At 35.1% G+C, this 20079-nt stretch overlaps 1 protein-coding gene across 4 annotated transcripts; it reads left to right on the top strand.

The window, feature by feature from the left end:
• Nucleotides 1-3899: 3899 nt before the first annotated feature.
• LOC103971277 (nicotinamide adenine dinucleotide transporter 1, chloroplastic) lies at nucleotides 3900-19522 on the top strand. Of its 4 annotated transcripts, none has more exons than XM_018820219.2 (9): nucleotides 3900-4359; nucleotides 4441-4554; nucleotides 15724-15830; nucleotides 16364-16412; nucleotides 16517-16626; nucleotides 18178-18272; nucleotides 18367-18455; nucleotides 18558-18640; nucleotides 18749-19522. In XM_018820219.2, exons 1-9 carry the CDS (start codon nucleotides 4290-4292, stop codon nucleotides 18983-18985), a joined length of 954 nt encoding a protein of 317 aa, XP_018675764.2. In that variant the 5' UTR covers nucleotides 3900-4289; the 3' UTR covers nucleotides 18986-19522. The 4 variants fall into 4 exon arrangements, with proteins under 4 accessions (XP_018675764.2, XP_018675765.2, XP_018675763.2 ...); XM_018820220.2 differs by having other exon boundaries at nucleotides 3905-4359; nucleotides 18585-18640; XM_018820218.2 differs by having other exon boundaries at nucleotides 3907-4359; nucleotides 18546-18640.
• The last annotated feature ends 557 nt before the right edge of the window (nucleotides 19523-20079 follow it).

The following is a 20079-nucleotide window of genomic DNA, read 5'->3' as shown; positions in this document are numbered from 1 at the left end:
TTGCTTAATAGAGCACGAAAAATGTACAAAAGTCTTGAGATTCTGAGTTATAAAAGCCTTGAAAAAGTACTAGGTGTCCTCCTCTTCTTCCTTAAGATTTATGATCATTCTAAGAGAGGTGTTGACTTGTAAAGATTATCTCTTAAACCTATGAAAAGGAGAAAGAGTTGTAAGAGGGTAGTTGATCTTCACTTGTTGAAAGAAGATCGATAGTAGAAGCTGGTGGCCTCGATGGAGAAGGAATCAAGAGTGGATATAGGTCATAACAACCAAACCACTATAACTTCAGTGTGCTCTGTTCTTTTGTTGTTTACCTTCATTGTCTTTTTATTTAACTGTCTACTACTTTTGCATGCACTCTTATGAATATTTTCAAGTTTAAACGTATTTTCGTTAGGGGCCTTATCAAAGGTAATTTTTTAAAATCATCGAAAGTTTACAATAGCACTAATTCACCCCATCTCTTAGTACCATTCACGATCCTAACAATAATGCCATCATAGGTCAATCTACATCGAATAGAATGCAGACAATAGTATCGACCTACCACATAATGATAAAGTTCTCAACCATCATTAACATTGACGAATTAAGGAATAACCTGAGGGAGTCCCGATAGTGCTACCTTATAATGATCTCCTTTCCTAAGAAGGTCTAACCTAAGGTACCACCTATGGACCTTAGAGATTTTGCCAAGTACTTCTCACATCCGGAACCAATGAAACCATTGATTGAAATACCCTTAGACAAGGCTCACCCCGATCAAGTCGTTAAGATGGGCACAATATTACACAACTTATCAGCTTCTTTAAAAAGAACGCTGAGGTGTTCACATGGTAACTAAGGGATATGCTGGGAATCGATCCGAATGTGGTCCAACATCGTTTGAACATCTCTCCCGGAGCTCAACCAGTCAAGCAAAGGCCCCACAAATTTGCCCCCAAGCACCAGCATACTATTAGCAACAAAATTGATAAGTTATAAGGAGCATGGTTCATTATCAAGGTGTAATACCCATAGTAGCTTGCTAACATTGTACTTATCAAAAAGTCAAATGGAAACTGAAGGATGTGTGTTGGTTATATCAATTTCAATGAGGCATGTCCAAAGGATAATTATCCGCTCTCTCGGGTATAGATCAATTGGTCAATGCTACCTCCGGTTATGAGCTCTTCACCTTCATAGATGCACTTTCGAGATATAACTAGATAAGAATGATTCTAAATGATCGGGAATGCATATCATTCATTACCGATTGGAGCACATATTACTATCAAGTCATGTCACTTGGGCCGAAGAACACAGGGGCAATGTAGCAAAGGATGGTAAATAAAATCTTCAAGCACCAGATTGGGAGGAATGTCGAGAGATATATATACGACATAGTAGTCAAAAGTAGAATGATTAACTCACACTTGATAGACCTAGCTGAAACTTTCATATCATGGTCCCTTCCTATTGTCCTTGGGACAACATCGATTTATAATAGTTGGGATTGACTACTTCACAAATTGGGGAAGAGGTTGAACTTTCATGTCTGTTACAGAGAGGTAGGTCGAAAGATGAAAGATTGTCACATCCCATATTTATAAAAAAATAAATCATTATTTTATTATTCATAATTTACAAAACTCTTTTTATCTTTGAATTCAAAATCCCTATCTTTATAATACTAAATTTTTATAATTAAAAAAAGAATCACATCTTCTTTATAAGGTCATAAATGATGAAAAAATCTCTTCTACCCAAACCTCATATCTATTACAAAATCATAGGTTATTTTAAAAATAAATATAGGATAAAAATATATTAGTAACCACACATATTGATAAGAACCTTTGAAATATCATCAAAATAATCGTTAGTGCTCATGAAATATATATAAATATTCATAATTTAATATAACATGATAATATATTAGTTTATGTATAAAAATAATAATAATTCTTATGTTGTAAGCAAAATCATACATCAATCATATGTAATATATCTCAATGATATACATAACAATCAAATAAGATATACATCATACCTAATAATATACTCTTATAATAGCGGATAGAAATACATACTCTATGAGATGGATTCCTTTCAACGACTAATGAAGAGAACTTATATCATACTCTCAATAGTAAATAGAGCGGTATCCCTCACTCGCCCAAGTAGAGACACATTCCTCCTAAAAGCAAATAAAAGAATTATCTAACCGTCACATCTAATAGCTCGTTAATCCCCAAAGGGAATCATCCCATCTACCTTTAGTAGAGATACATAAACAATCATAATCATTCATTTAGGTCATGATAGAGTAATGCATAGATTGATACAATGGTAGCATTACTATGGAGGTGATTGCTTAAAGGCGATGAAGGCAACCCAATGGGGTGGAAGGTGATTAAGCGAGATATACGCCAGGGGTAAAGCAATAAAAATGACTAGGAAGGGATATTATATGGGAATAAAACAAAAGAAAAACATTTTGCAAGAAATAATGGAAACTTGAAACATTTTTAACAAATTTATCATATATATATATATATACATAAAATAGTGAATAAAAATTTTCAAGTTTTGATTATTTTTATATTCATGAAAATAAATCTAATTTTTTAATGTACAAGAATAATAGAATTTTTTTTTATTTATCTAGAGCTTAAACTCGAAACCAACCATACATCATATGATGATAAACGCTGAAGATTTTTGTTGAAGATTTTTTCCTCAACCTCTGTAGATCTATTAGTGAAAAATCAAAAAGTGTATTCAAAGTAATTCCTTTTGTAACTTAAATACCAAAATCTTAAAATATATTGTATTTATATAGCAACTAACCCTTAATTGTCAAGGGTTTTTTCTTCTTCAAGCAAAAACTTTTTTCGTGAGGCTTCAAGTAACTTATCCTCCAAACAACATATTTTTAATTAAAAATATTTATCAACCCCATTAATTTATTATAACATATGTGATATGAAGAATAAAACAGAACTTTTAGGCGGAAAAAAAAAAGGAAAAATCGCTTCAACTAAGTATGATTCTTAAGCTTGTGTATGCACAAAGAAGTGAGTTAAAATAATGTTAAATCATGGTAAAATGTGTTGTCGCTTGATGACTGTTATTATGTCTTATTTGTTTTCAACAATACTTGATCTATTGTGATGCGATTAAATATTGTAAAGTTACTGCCCCATGACACCATGTCTTATCTTTATTGAATTGGTTGTGTGCATGGCCATTACAGTTTTTTACAATCAAAACAATTGCATGGCTAAGCCTCCAACACTACACAAATTCAATCAAATCAGGAGTTAATTGCAGAAACTGCTTTGGTTTTTGTCTAGCAAAAAACTATGAATGATTCTTTTTAATGAGAAAGTGAGAACGCGCATGCTAGGAGGAATGCTATAAAACTAATACAAATATATAATTTTATGAGAAAGATCACCTCCATCTTTTTAATCCAAAGCTTGACAAAGAGGTTATAAGTTAAATATATTGTTTTTTTTTTATTTTCGACAACATATTAAAACTACGATTTCATCTTTTGGTTGCTTCACCAAAATGATGTCCGACCCGTTGTGATAAGAACAGTTGTTACTTGTGTTGACGATTCAAAGCCGCCACATTGGGCTACGTACGTATCAGCTCCCAGCACCACATCATTGGGGGTTATTCCCAACCACAGAAACCGTGCAATCTGTCCTATTCTGGCGGGTCCCAAAGAAATGTTCACACGCGTCGGTGAGCGAATTGTCGAAATCCACCAAAAGAATCCCGGTAACCGCAGCCATCACGGCCAATTCCTGTAATTCCCGCACCGTGAATTGGGAGTCTCCTGCTCGAGTAGAAGCAGGCGATCCGAGCACGGACGGCAGCGACTCATCGCGTCCGTTAAAATAGGCTTTCAGGATTTCCCAGCAGCCGTCGGGATCGAATCCAACGACCAATGTCGCTTCCTAATCCAATCGTCCCCTCTTCGCGCATCATGTGACAGCCTCCGTTGGAAACAGCCTACGAGGGACGTGAGGAGGAGATGGAGGAAGGGGAGGAGAAGGCCTTCCGATAATGGCGTCGCTCCGCAGTCCCTCGTTCCGATCGGAACCCTAATTTGATCTTCTTCCTGCTGTTCGATCCTTCTCGCTCCGGTTGAGTCCTTGCGAGGAGCTCCTTGGTTCTGGCTCTCGAGCCCATGCGACGCTGGATCTCCGCTACGCCCCTCCCGAGAGAGGAAATCCAAGTTCTCGGTTGGTGCCCCTGCCTCTATCGATCCGTCTTCGGCACGAATTCCCTCGATGGCGACCGAGACCCATAGCCTTACGACCAGAGGACTCCTCTGCCACGCCGCCGCCGGCGCTTCCGCTGGTACTCCCAAATCTTTAATTTCCCCATCTTATTATGCGAACATAAGTTTTTATTGGATTATTTGCTATGGTCATGGTGGAGTTTGGAATTTTCGGATAGGTGCCATTGCGGCTACTTTTGTTTGCCCATTGGATGTGATCAAGACCAGGTTGCAGGTCCATGGATTGCCAAAAATAGATAGCAATGGTGCTAAAGGTATGGATTTTAGCTGTTTGGATCATTTTGATTCCATTTTTGCTGACATATATTTTTCTGTATTTTTTTAGGTGCTCTTTTGGTTTTTGTACCTCATAGACATGCCTTCTTTATGGTGGATAATTTAGATGTCTCTGTTGTCAATTAATGCATATTCTGGAATGTGTTGACACGAGGATCTTAATATGCATTGAATAATTTGAAGTAATTTAAAAAATAAATCATCAATCTTGCGGTCTTTTGTATAAAAAAGCTTGAATAATTAAGCTGCCCAAGTTGTTCTCCGCATTAATTTTTTTAGTTCTTACTAAAAATTTTGTGATCTTATGGTCTATGTACACAGTATACAAATACATAGACTTCCCAATTGGTTCCCCATCTTGGTTTTTCTTTTTTAAATTAAGGTTTAAAAAAAATTTTGAAGAGTGAGCTTTATAACTTTGAGAAAGAAACCAAGATTTAGGTGACTCAAACTGCCACAATTAAGTATGCTCTCTTTGCTTCTAATCCTCTCTTTCGAGATACAATTTTTCAACACTCAAGTAGGCTCTATTTGTTTGTGTTCTGTTTGTGCAATTTTGCTTTGGAAGTATTCTACGATCTTGGCATCAAAAGTTCCTATAATAAAAGTCTCTAAGATTAATGGCTGCTAGTGTCAGAATGATACCAAAATGAATACGGGAAACAAGAGAAAAGGATGACAGAAGATCCAACTAAAAGGATGTGTACAATTAGAAAACAAGACAAAATAGAGAAAAAACTTTTACAATTAGAAAACAAGACAAAATATAGAAAGAATATAATAGAACAAAGGGGCTTGGTAAAGCATGAAGAAATGTGGGACATGGACAAATAGGGAGAAAATGCTTGGAAATAATGTTGTTGTCAATGGAATGAGAGGCAAATATGAAAGGGGAAAAGGCGAAAGTCGGTGTTTGAAAATTCTAAAGTGTAGAAATATATTTTAAAGAAATCCAATTCATAAGCGATGGATGGGACAACATTCCTAGATTAGACTTGCTATTTCACAGTTAATTCATATGATCAATGGCCTTTCCACTTATACATTGTTATTTTTCACCTCAAACTGCATACCACTTTTAAATGCTTTCCTTGGACAACATCTAAGCATTTCTACAATGTTTGTCAGACTTGAAATTTGTATATACTAAAATAATAATTTCAACACTCAGTTTTGGTATAAATCTATAAATAGATAGTTTGAGTGATGTAAAATGAAACTGTGTGCTGTACCTCTCTGGTTTGAAACTTAGACAATATATGTATCTAACTTTTGTCTGCAGCAGAAATGTCATAAGAAAAGCCTGAATAACATAACAGGGAATTTCTATTTAAGTCATGTCATAAATTTAATGCCATAAACTAACTTTCCTATTAAAATTATTCTCTCTTGATTCAAAGTCAATTTGTTACAGAACATTATGTATATTTGGCCTCAATTATGTGAATATTTTGTTAAATGGGTAATTGAGCCTTCAAAGTGATGCCAGAGCATAGATATTGGTGCTACATCAACTAGAGTGCTAAATCTCATGTATTTACATCATATGGTGATAATTGAAGTATACTATCTCTGCCGTTTGTAGTGGTTAGTCTGTTTTAGAATGTGATTCTTGGACATATGACTTGAATTAGAATCTGATAGCCTCTGTAGTTGGATGTGATTGAATCACTAAATATCATCTCTAGTGTGAATGTGCCTATCGCATCTCCAAATTTATAAAATGTAATAAATCATCATTTTATTATTATTATTATTCATAATTTACAAAATACACACACCCCACCCCCCCCCCCCCTCGTTTTTCTTCATCTTTGAATTTAAATCCTTGTCTTTACAATAGTAAATATTCTATTAACTAAAAAAAGGATCACATCTACTTGGTAGGGTCACAAGTCTCTTCCACCTAAACTTCATATCTATTACAAAGTTATAGATTACTCTGAAAATAAATATAAGGTAAAAACATATCAGCACCCACACATGCTAGTAGGAACCTCGGAAAAATCATGAAAATAATCTTTAATATTTATGAAACAAATGTCAATAATTTAATAAAAATAATAATATATCGATTCATCATAAAACTTACGCATAAAAAAAACGATGATAGTTTCTTATATAATAAATAAAATCATGCATTAGCCACGTGCAACACATACATAATAACTAGATAACAAAAGTATATATTACACTCGATGGTGTACTCTCCCAACAGTGGATGGAGAGGCAAACTCTACGGGATGAATTCCGCCTAACAACGGATAGAGATAATCCATATCGCACTCCCAACAGTGGATGAAGTAGTATTCATCACCCGCCTAAGTGGGGACACGTTCCTTCCAACAACGAATGAAGGAACCATCTAACTATCAGTCTATTGGCCCGCTAATTCTCGAAAGGAATCGTCATTCCTGCCCTTGGTAAGGATACATAAACATTCATGATCATTCATTTATATTCATCTATTCACTCACATATGCATTAAGAAATCAATATGATCAAATATTATGAAAGATCATGCTTGATGTATGATCTATTAGATAATCTTCATTGGTGGCTCCATATTATGATGGGCTCACAGCTCCTTTCATTGGTTGCACTTCCAATATGAACCACTAGCCGAGTCACATCGACTACATGGTAACAATCATATCAATATCATAAACTTAGGAAAAGTAAAAAATCAATAATTATTTTCAAATGACATATTTAGATAAAACCTTTAAGTTCATCAAATTATAAAGACATGAAACATCAATCTCTTAATAGTCTCAATCAGCTAAAACCCTAATTGGAATAGCTTAATTGACTTCAACCAAACTCAATTCGTTTATAACCTAATGGAATCGACCTCAAATTCTTATAGAATCGATCTGGAATCACCCTAGATTGGTCTAATTTAGATTTGATTGATTTTGATTAGGTCAAATAGGTTTAAACTAGTTAAGTTAGTATGGAATCATCTTAAACCGACTTTAACCGATCAAACCTGTCTGTTTTAGTCAATTAACGATCTTAAACCAATAAAGGAAGAGGAAATTGGACTGTCATATGGTGTTATCCCAAACCGAACCAACCCACTTGAGTCTTGGACGGGTCACATGCGCTGCATATATCTGTTCTAAGAAATAGGTTAAGTTGAGGTACAATGGCTACATAGAGGAGCGACGATGTGTCTAATGTCAATCGCTTAGCTAGACGAGCTTAACTTCATGGACTAGGCTAAGCCTCACTCATAAGTTGGGCTGAGCCTTACCACCAAATTGGGTCATACTTGGCTCGTGAGTTGGTTGTACCTAGACACATGAGTTGAGGTCATATCTGACCCACGTGAACTAGGTCGTACCTAGTGTTAGGAACGAGTCGGCACTAAGAGGGGGGGTTGAATTAGTGCAGCGGTAAAAACGTCAGCTTGAAAAATATTTCGTTTGATGAAAATCGATATCATAAAGATACTTAACTTGAAAGTATATGGAAGCGTAATGAATAAGTAAAGCAAATTGCAGTATGTAAATGGCAATAATAGAAATGCAAACCAGAGAAGAACACGTCAATTTTATAGTGGTTCGGTCGTCCGACCTACATCCACTCCCGATACCTCCTCCAATGAGTTCACCGGCTTCCACTATTGATCTTTCTTGAAGGGCAAAGATCAATCACCTCTTTACAGAACTTTCACAAGTGGCTCAATCTCCTTTTACAAACTTTTACACTTAGAAATGATGGAGGTGAACTCTCAACTTTTGCAAGCTATTTCACTCAAGGTATACAATACCGTATCGTACCGATGTTTCGAGGTTGGCTCGGTACGGTACGGTACGGTATCGTGTACCGCTCGGTACACCAGGGCGTACCGAGTGGTTTTAAATAGTTCTTCCTCTTACTGTAGCAGTGCTACAGTATAGCACTGTAGCATGTTTCGTCCGATAGCGGACGGTTCGCATACCGGTATGCCGTCGGATCGGTACGTATCGCTCGTACTGAGCGATACTATTCGAAACTATATACCATGATTCCACTATAGTATGGGATCAATTCTTATCACTGTTCTTTCTTTACCGGTTGAGAAGTAAGGGGTATTTATAGCCCTCAATTGGCTTTAAAATTGGAGCCAAAAAATATCTCATCCCGGATTTCCCGTGTCCTAGAGGTACCACCGCTTGTGCCGGGCAGTACCACCGCCTGCAGCACTGATATTGGGCGTGAACAATCACCCAAACTGGCGGTACTACCGCTTGGGAGACTATGTCTGGGCGGTATCACTGCCTGACACTGACACTGGGCGGTACCACTACCCAGACTGGTGGTACCATCGCTTGACAGTCTGACACAATCTCGGAGACTGTGCCATGACGGTGCCACCTGTTAGGTTACTGTTTGGGCCTTTCATTAGGCCCAACACAGTTTATACATGGGCCCAACTAGCCCCTAATTGGGTTGGCCTAATGCCAATCCCAATTATGTGCTAACTATAAAATTTAAGACATACACTAAGCAAATCCGGTCCGGTTAGTCTAGGTTTCTTCCGACGAGCTTCCAACGATCTTCCGACGAACTTCCGATAATCTCTCGACAATGTTCCAGCAGACTCCCGGCAAGCTCCTGGACTTCACGACGATCTTCTTGGCGAGTTCCGACGAGCTTCTTCGGCAAGCTCCTGGACTTCTCGGTCAATTCCGGTAGAACTTCCGACAAACGTCCAGACTTTCGACGAACTCTCGAACTCCCAACGAAATCTCGTTCTTGACTCTGGGACTTCATTTTGCTTTATTCCTTAATCGCTATCGTAGTTAATCCTGCACAAATAAAACCTAATTCGATCTAGACAATTATTACAAAGCTTGAATCATATTGTCCGGTATGTCTTTGGTCCCCAACGCTTCTTCCGATTCTTCGGCGCATCATTCTCTCTTACGGCCTATTGTCGAATCAATCAGTTGTCCTCCGCAACTCCGATTTCCTCGACATAATTTTCGCTCTTCTTGGCCCGATGCCCGAACTCATAGCCCGAAGCCTTCTGTCGATACGTCGACCGATCCTTCGGTTCGACGTCTAATCTTCTAACATCTTTTTCTCCGGCCTAACATGATTCTTCCTGCTTTAATTGTCTCTCCCTGATCGAAGCTACCTGCATCACTCAAAACGCATATCAAATCATAAACACTAACAATTGGTTTCATCATCAAAATCCGAGATTCAACAATCTCCCCTTTTTTTATGATGACAACCAATTGATGACGGAGTTAACTTTAACTCCCCCTATCAATATGCTATATTAATAGAACTCTTGGATTTAAAAATCCAAGCAACATGTATCATGATAAAATCCCTTTATCATCAACAAAAAGGAGAAGTGCAACTATCAAGTGTTTAAGATATAATGTCAAATCATTGCATAATTTCAAGTTTTTGAAACATCATATATCATCGTATAATTTTAGGTTTTTGAAACATCATTGCACATATCATTATGCAAGCTAGTAAGATAGCGAGTATTGAATATACAAGCTAGCAAGTTTTAGAGATATGTAGAGTTTAGCATATTTGCTTTTCTTTGTAATGTTTAAGCTAGTAAGTTTTCGAAAAGGAATACAAGATAGCATTTTTGCCTTTTGTTGAAGTGTGCAAGCTTGCAATTCTTGCTTCCTTTTGCAAGTTGCAAGTTTTTCTCCTTACAATTTGTAAGCTAGCAAATTTAGCAAGTGATACATCATATTAGAAACTGTAAGCTAGTGATATTTGATATGTTCAAGAAAGCAAGTTCTTTCTTCTCTTTTGAGATGAGCAAACTAGTAAGTTTTGCTGCCCATTTGTCATTGTAAAAAAGAAGGGATGGTTGCAAAACTTTTCCCATTACATCATTTTTCAAATCATCACATGAAATATATCAAGAAAAATTAACTTGGTGATGAGATATATAATTCATGAAGACAAATTATGAATATCAAAAGATAAATTATGATTCTTTTGGATAACTCAAATAGCGAAAAGTAGACTCATAGTAAATGATCTTAATTCATAAAAAATCTCATATTATAATTCCAAGAATTCATAAGAAAAAATCATGATTCATTTGATGAAAAGATTATTGATTCATGCATTTGAATAAATATTTTTAAACTATTATCATTTCAACTCATCAATTTGTCAAATCAACAAAGTCACTTTCAAGAGATTCAAATGAAATAAAGAGATTTATCAATCTCTTGAAATGTCAGTGATTTCCTTTCTCCCCTTTATCATTGTAAACAAGAAAGAAGGGAAGAACATAATGGTGTAAAATATTTCAATAATTACACGGCATACAAGCCATAAATACGAAGAAATCATGTCATGAAAGATAAGATCATGTGACTACCAAAAGACATGATTCATATAGTAAATCTCCTCTTTAAAAAAATACTAAGAAAAAATCGTAGGAGTACAAAAAAGAGATCTTGATTCAAAAAAAAAAATCTCAAGTAATTCCAAGAAATCAAGATCATGATTTGGATAAAACTCATTTAAATTCAAATCATCAAAATCATTTTCATAGTCTAAGAGATTCATAAAAATGATACAAATAGATTCATCAATCTCTCTTTTTGAAAAATCGATAAGATAGAGAAAAAAAAATTTGCAAGAAAAATATTTTTCTCTTTTTAGTTGTTTTAATTTAAGTGATTGATTTCATGAATGCATGCCCTTGTCCTTTTCGTCAAATCAAAATATATATCATCGTTTAAAACCGAAAGAGCAAATCTCATTATGGAAATCATCAAGATCAATAAACCATAAATTACCTAAAAATCATCATTACTTTAAATCATCATGCATAATTAAATATAAAATCGTCAAGTATGATAGTTACATTATTTCATATAAACATGCTTTTTTCATTTATGCCAAATCAAAACATGCATCATTTTTAAAATCGAAAAAACAACTTTCATTATGGTAAAAATCGATAAACCATAAATTACAAGAATCATCATGCATAATTTTGAAATATAAACTCATTAAGCATGATCATTATGCATTATTAAATCATCAAGCATGATTTCATTAAACATGAAGCATTTTTAATCACATTCAAAAATCATCAATTTAGAACACATTATTTTTTCTTAAAAACATACATAGGATTAATCATTAAATTTACATTTTATTGTATTTTCATGAAACATGCAATTATCATTATCATTTTCAAAATTAGCTAAAAAAAGAAAAGCATGATCACCTTTTATTTATATTTTTATTTATTTCTAAATTTAAAGATAACTCATGAAAAGCATCATGTAATTTCGAAATAAAGTAAAGGGTTTTTAGTTACCTCGTCATCGGAAGTCGTGAAGGAGTAGTTCGCCACCTCGCATTTGTTGGTTTACTCCTCGTCTTCGGAGGTACTCGTTTCATCCCAAAGTGCTTTCTTCTTCTTCTTTGGCAACCTCTTCTTTTTTAGTTCATTTTTAATTTTCGATTCTTATTTTATGAACTTTTTAAATTTTAATATTAAGAGTTTAAGATCATCATTATCACCATCACTTGAGTTTTCTCTCAAGTAGTCTTCTTTTGTTCTAACTGTCAAATCCTTCTTGTTATTTGGAAGGTTGTTCTCAAGTTCGTCATGTGCCACATTGGTCATTTCGTAGGTCATCAAAGACCCGATAAGTTCTTCGATCAGAAAATAGTTTAAGTTCTTTGATTCTTGTATTGTCATTATTTTCGAATCCCAATTTTTAGAAAGTGATCGTAAAACTTTATTCACAAGTTCAATATTCGAAAAACTTTTACCAAGAGATTTTAGACTATTGATAACATTCGTAAAACGGGTGTACAGGTTTCCAATAGTCTCGCTTAGCTTCATCCGAAAAAGTTCAAAATCATGTATCAAAAGATTTATCTTAGAATCTTTTATTCTACTAGTGCCTTTGTGTGTGATTTCAAAGTATGCCAAATATCAAAAGTCGTTTCACATATAGAAACCCGATTGAATTCGTTTTTGTCTAAGGCGCAAAATAAAGCATTCATAGCTCTAGCATTTAAAGAAAAAGTATTATTCTCCAAATCATTCCAATCGTTCATTGGAAGAGAAGACCTTTGAAATCTGTTTTCGACCATATTCCATAAATTTAAATCAATAAAAAGTAAGAAAACTCTTATTCGAGTTTTCCAATATGTGTAGTTCGTCCCATTGAACATGGGAGGACGAAAGATAGACAAGTCCTCTTGAAAGCCGAAAAGAGTCATTTCTCTTGGGTGTTAAACCAAATGAGAAATAACGTGGCTCTAATACCAACTGTTAGGAACGAGTCAGCACTAAGAAGGAGGGTGAATTAGTGCAGTGGTAAAAACGTTGGCTTTAAAAATATTTTGTTTGATGAAAACCGATATCATAAAGATACTTAACTGGAAAGCGTAATGAATAAGTAAGTAAAGCAATTTGCAGTATGTAAATGACAACAATATAAATGTAAACCAGAGAATAACACGCCAATTTTATAGTGGTTCGGTCGTCCGACCTATATCCACTCTCGATACCTCCTCCAATAAGGTCACCGGCTTCCACTATTGATCTTTCTTGAAGGGCAAAGATCAATCACCCATTTATAGAACTTTCACAAGTGGCTCACTCTCATTTTACAAACTTTCACACTTAGAAATGATAAAGGTGAACTCTCAACTTTTGCAAGCTATTTCACTATAGTATGGGATCAGTTCTTATCACTTCTCTTTCTTTACCAGTTGAGAAGTAAGGGGTATTTATAGCCCTCAATTGGCTTCAAAATTGGAGCCAAAAAAGGTCTCATCCCGAGTTTCCCGGGTCCTGGCGGTACCATCGCCTGCAGCACTGACATTAGGTGGTACCACCGTCCAGTCTGGCGGTACTACCACCTGGGAGACTGTGTTTGGGCGGTACTACTGCTCAGACTAGTGGTACCACCGCTTGACACAATCTCGAAGATTGTGCCATAACGGTGCCACCTGTTGGGTCACTGTTTGGGCCTTTCATTGGGCCCAGCACAATCCATACATAGGCCCAACTGACCCCTAATTGGGTTGGCCCAATGCCAATCCCAAGTATATGCTAACTACGAAATTTAAGATATACACTAAGCAAATCCGGTCCGGTTAGTCTAGGTTTCTTCCGGCGAGCTTCCGGCGAACTTCCAATGATCTCTCGGCAATGTTCCAGCGGACTCCCGTCAAGCTCCTGGACTTCACGACGATCTTGTTGGCGAGTCCGACGAGCTTCTTCGGCAAGGTCCTGAACTTCTCAGTGAATTCTAGCAAAACTTTCGATGAACGTCCGGACTTCCGACGAACTCTCGAACTCCCAACAAAATCTCGTTCTTGACTCTAGGACTTCATTTTGCTTTATGCCTTGATCAGTATCATAGTTAATCCTGCACAAATAAAATCTACTTCGATCTAGACAATTATTACAAAGCTTGAATCATATTGTCCGGTATATCATTAGTCCCCGACGCTTCGTCCGATTCTTCGGTGCATCGTCCTCTCATGCGGCCTATTGCTCAATCGACCAGTTGTCCTTCGCAACTCCGATTTCCTTGGCGTAATTTTTGCTCTTTTTGGCTTGATGTCCGAACTCATGGCCCGAAGCCTTTTGTCGATATATCGACCGATCTTTCGGTTCAACGTCCAATCTTCTGACATGTTTTTCTCCGGCCCAACATGATTCTTCCCGCTTTAATTGTCTCTCCCTGATTGAAGCTACCTGCGTCACTCAAAACGCATATCAAATCATAAACACTAACAATTTGTTTCATCATCAAAATCCGAGATTCAACACCAAGCCGTATGAGTTGGCTCATATCTTGCCATATGATTGGGTTGTACCTTGCCACATGTGTTGGGTCATGCTTGGCCATATGAGATGGGTCGTACCTTACCACATGGGCTGATACGTACGTGGTCACATGGACTGGGTCATGCTTGGCCACATGGGTTGGGTCATACCTTGCTACATGGGTTGGCTTCTACTTGGTCACATGGGTTGGGTCATGCCTAGTCACATGAGCTAGGTCGTACCTGACTACATGGGCTAGGTCGTACATGACCACATAGGCTAAGTCGATCCGGTCTGACAAATCAACCTAACTCAAGTCAGACCCCAATTAGACTCCTCTTATTAAATTAGATTTCAATATTTAAAATTATTAAAGAATAAATCAAATTCATGAATTAAAAAATTTAAATTCATTATCTTAAATTTAAAACTTATTATATCATAGAAATTCACACATAATTCTTGAAACATAGATATATCTAATTAAATAAATTAGAACTATTATGTTAATTTAAAAATAAGGATTTTAATAATTAAATAAATATTAAAATTTACTTAAGCTTAAGAGATCAATATAAATCAAATAATCATTCTAACATTACAAATCAATTATCATTATTTACTAATCATGAAATTTCAAAATTAAAACATTATTGTGCATTATAAATATATAACAATCTCAACATCAAGATTTCAAAACATAAATCAAAGCTAATTAAAAAAAAAAAGGATCCTACCTCTTCTCGACGATCCTTTTCTCGGGATCATCTCCTTGAGAAATCCTCTCCTTAATCCTCCCATTGTATTTAGTGAGAAATGAGGAAAAAGGAGCCCCCTTATATGGGAGAAGATAAAGATCTCCCTGAAAGGTAAGTAAATATTTAATTTTTATTTTAAATTTATTTATATTTTGCTTTCACACATAAAGATAGAAATATAATATTCATTTATTATGGTTTACACATAAAAATGGAATGTATACTATTTATTTCTAAAAATCACATCACTTATTAGGAAATAAATCAATTAATAATTTAATTGACTAGTAAAATTCCTAACTTATCCACATGATTAAGGAAATCAAATTTAATCATTTCCTTAACTATAATATACAAATATGGAAGTTAATAATAAAGAAATACATTATTTTTAGTAATTGATATAAGTTAAGAGAGAAATTATTAGTGATTATAGTGTCGGTCAATGCTGCTACATTGTGAAACTCATAAAAGCTTGCAGTTGTTAGTTTGTTGTTTTCATGATATTTAGCCGATACATCCAAGAGGCAGAAATTGTTTATCCTAATTGATTCATTATTCTCCAGAAATAATTCTTGTATTTATTTTTTTATTAGGTAGCATCATAATTAGAAGTCTTGAGCAAATAGTCAAAAGGGAAGGTGTTCTTGGCATGTATCGAGGATTGTCACCAACTGTTTTGGCGTTGCTCCCTAACTGGGCTGTAAGTCATTGTCTTATTCAGCAAGATGAAAATTTATGTTTGATCTATTTATAGAAGCTACATCAGGTAGGTTCTGTCATGGTCTTTTATCTAAGTTTCTTGGTGGACAGAATATTTTTGTAATTAGTTGGTCACTTATGTAAATTAACTGCAAGAGATTTGTATGGTGTATTGTGTTTAGTTGGTTAACATTCTTTTGCAGAAATATGATTGTTAGGTGGATATTCTGAGTTAAAATTAAAAAAAATTCGGGATTGACTTTTTGCAAAATTATTGTTGGGATAGAGATACAAACCGAGATTGATTTGTTGGTCACTTCCAATTCAGGAACCATGGTTATGTCTTGAACATTCTTTTCTTTTTTTCTGAATGCTTTCCTTCCGGAACTGACTTGAACATTACAAGATCAATGACATGAACATTGACTCAACCAGGAACTTGCATTGGCAGGAGCCTTGTGCGTTGGATTGCCCAATTTTTTTAAATTTATTTTTAACATTTCCCTTCTAATTTGTGATTTTCTACCTTTCCAGGTTTACTTTACAGTCTATGAACAATCAAAAAGCTTACTTTCTTCAAATGGTTAGTATATGTATATGACATATTCATATGAAGTTTGTGTCCTTTCACTGACTAGTTTCAGTTTGCTCTCTTATTGTACTTTATGAAATTCAATACTTGGATAGATGGAAACCATCAACTATCTATAGGTGCCAATATGTTTGCTGCATCCGGTGCTGGAGTTGCTACTACTATTGTGACAAATCCACTCTGGGTTGTCAAGACAAGATTCCAAGTATGTCAGATATGTCCAGCAATATATTTTAATAGGAGAATATGTTAATACTGAGCACCTTGTTTGGTAGCAATTACCATTCATTCTGAAGCAAATTTTGAATTATATTATAGACGATGGATTCTTTTTTTTTACATGATGAATTACTTGTATAATGGATTCAGGATGCACTTTGGATCTCTTTTTGTTCTATTTCTTTTTCTTAAAGTTCTTTTGTTATCAGATAGTGGATAAAAGATGCACAAATTTTAGTTCTAGTTCTGCCACATTCTGTCATTTTCAAAGAATTGATCAGGGTTTTTCTTCTACTTGGACAGCTCCATTGAGAACTTTTATCATTGTGGATATTGTGTTTGTTCACAGGGCAATTTTTATACTCAATTCTGCAGAGTCTTGTCATAGTCTTGCATATTGCCAAGGATGTTTCCTGAATGGGGGCTATTCACATCCATGCATGTAGAGCAAACTTAAAGTTTGACGTTCATGCATTTGTCTCATCAGAAATTTGAAATTAAAGTTTCTGATCTTTACTTGATAACTGTGCTATGTCCATACATAAGTTGTTTCAGCTTGAAACTTCTTTTTCCCGTTAATTATTGTGCAAAATGAAGTGCTATAGAAGCAAGAATGTTGTTGTGTAGGCCAAAAACCATTAATTTTTCCTATTTCACTTTCCAGCTTCTGTAGATTCTCATTGCTCACTTATAGCATTCCTAATATCCTATTCTGCCTTCATCTTAGAAGATATTGAATGTCTTTAATCAGCCTTAGACTCAAATACACTTTTTAAATGATGATTTTAGGTTCTAGGTGAAGCTTACCTGCATTTATTTTCTCTTTTTTTTTATGCACAATTTTACATGGACTTCGATTTCTTGATTTTGTTAAATAAAATTTTACCTGATATTGTTATTTCATAGAGTTAAATGCTAAGACACTGCTAGGATTTTTGTGAATGTATCATTACTGTGAAATCTTAGAGGTCATTGGATCATATTCTAGTATCTCATCTAATTTCCTGACGTGTATATTCTTCACTGATCATCACAATTATCATATAATGACAGACTTTAAGGATGCCAAAATAAACTCCTCCAACTGAGTTATTCTAGAAAGCCATTTATTGAACTTATCTAGTATTATTTCCCAATCCACAATTTCAGTCTTAGCAAATTCACAATTTTATGAGGTACATTGAAGTATAATCAGGATGTTAGAAAAATAATTACTAGAGTTACCATTTTAAAAAGTTGGCACCTTTTTTCCCTGTAAACAAATCATCTAAATTCATGTGGTCAGTATGCATGATCCTTTAACAGCTAGTGCATAATGGTCATTCTTTTACAAGCTCAAGGTTTACTGGGTTGCACTCACATGTAAGAAAAAACATGAAGGACACCAATTGGCAGCAATTAAACCAGTGTGATTATATTTTTGATTTCATGATCCATGGATCTTTAGTTCTTTAAGGCATGCATGGAGAGTAAAAGTTACTTGTTGTCTGAATTATTGAGTTGTTATAACCTTAACCATTTAATGCACTATGTGCAGGCTCAAGAACTTAGGGTGGGCATGGTTCCTTATCAGGGTACACTAAATTCATTGAGGAGAATAGCCCATGAAGAAGGTATCCGAGGGCTTTACAGGTGAGGCCTTTTTGAAGAACTGTAATATGACATTATTGTAAATTCAACTTGAATATCATATTAATTGAATGTGCTGATATTATGTCTTGCACAGTGGTCTAGTGCCTGCTTTGGCAGGGATAAGCCATGTTGCCATACAGTTCCCTGCATATGAGAAGATTAAATGTTGCCTGGCTGAACGAGGTATTATCTATCATTAATCTGAAACTATATAGTTAAGTTATTATAAATCTATTAATTTCTTCTTTGCATTAATATATGCTCTTATGTTAGATAATACTACAGTTGATTCGCTTACTGCTTGTGATGTAGCTGTTGCTTCATCTATCTCAAAGATAGTTGCATCGACATTGACCTACCCTCATGAGGTAACTTCCTCTAGCCAAGGATATTAAAGTCATTCACCATGCCAAACAAATTTACCATAGACAGCATTAAGTTTGTCTCCATTTTCCATAATTATCTTCTTATGATAGGTGGTACGGTCAAAGCTTCAAGAACAAGGTTTTCGTGCTGAGATGCAGTATAAAGGTGTCATTGACTGCATAAAAAAAGTCTTTCGGAAAGATGGTATTTCTGGATTTTACCATGGTTGCGCAACAAATTTGCTTCGAACAACTCCAGCTGCTGTAATTACATTTACCAGCTTCGAGATGATTCACAGATTCCTAACCAATTTATTCCCACCCGAATCGAATCCACATGTGCTGTAATCAGGGATGATGCTCTGTCTACAAAATGTTGTCCTTGATGAACCAGCCAACACATACATTCTGTGCCATGCTGCAATTCTTTTACCTGAAGGCTGCCTTCTGGTACTGACCTTATGACTTCAACTACAATCATGAGCTATGACAAACTTCCGGTGATGAAAAAGGAAGTAGGAAATTTTGGATCTATAGAAGAACATGTCGTATTTGGAAGCATAAAGCAATTGGATGACCACTGAAATTATTATTAGTGAGCTTTTGAGTTCTTTTGGTGTTTCATTTGTTGTTACGCAAGATTTTGCATTCTATAAGAACTAAAAAAATTCATGCTATTTTAGGGATGAGATGCTGAGACAAAATTGTCACTAGTGAACTACGATTTTATTTGGAGCTCATTTTTTTGGGATAGTTATTGGTAAATCAGAATTGTAAAACTGATGTTGATCCATTGTTCATAGTCATTTAATATGTTATAGAAGACAGCAAAATTAGTGTGCGGGTCCTACACAACAGATATGGCTACCAAATTTTTGGTCACTATGAATTGTCTCAAATCTCTGTGCTTCTCTTCTACCAAAGCTCACAAGTAGTTCCTTGTCATCCATATCTAATTATCTTTTTTTTATTTCTCTGTTGCAGCCATATATTTTTTTTCTCAGACTAGAATGAGATGCATAAAATCTGCACTTGGGTTCGAATTTACGAAGGAGAAATCATGTGGTATATATATATAATTTGACATGCAAGGATTTTAGATAAACTTGATACTGATGCCAAAGATGCCTTTGTGGTGTAACTCCATTTGGTAGCTTCTTAAAAAGCTTTATTTTTTACTGGTGAGATTATTACAAATTATGCAGCATTTAAAGCTGACCTACTATAATGATCTGTGGACTATTGTAATGATCTTCTCATCGCATCTAATATTGTTTATTTCTCATAAGAAATATTTTATAATTATATGTCTTCTTATTGGTATCACTTGTATAATATGATTAACATTTCTATACCTAATAGCGGTCATTTCATAAAAGCATGGAAATTTTGATTTCTCAAGACAATGACGTGAACAATTTTTATTCTCTGAATCTACTTTA

This window comes from Musa acuminata, chromosome BXJ2-11, assembly GCF_036884655.1.
Source record: "Musa acuminata AAA Group cultivar baxijiao chromosome BXJ2-11, Cavendish_Baxijiao_AAA, whole genome shotgun sequence".
NCBI lineage: Eukaryota > Viridiplantae > Streptophyta > Magnoliopsida > Zingiberales > Musaceae > Musa > Musa acuminata.
This window is presented reverse-complemented; position numbering and strand designations above follow the sequence as displayed.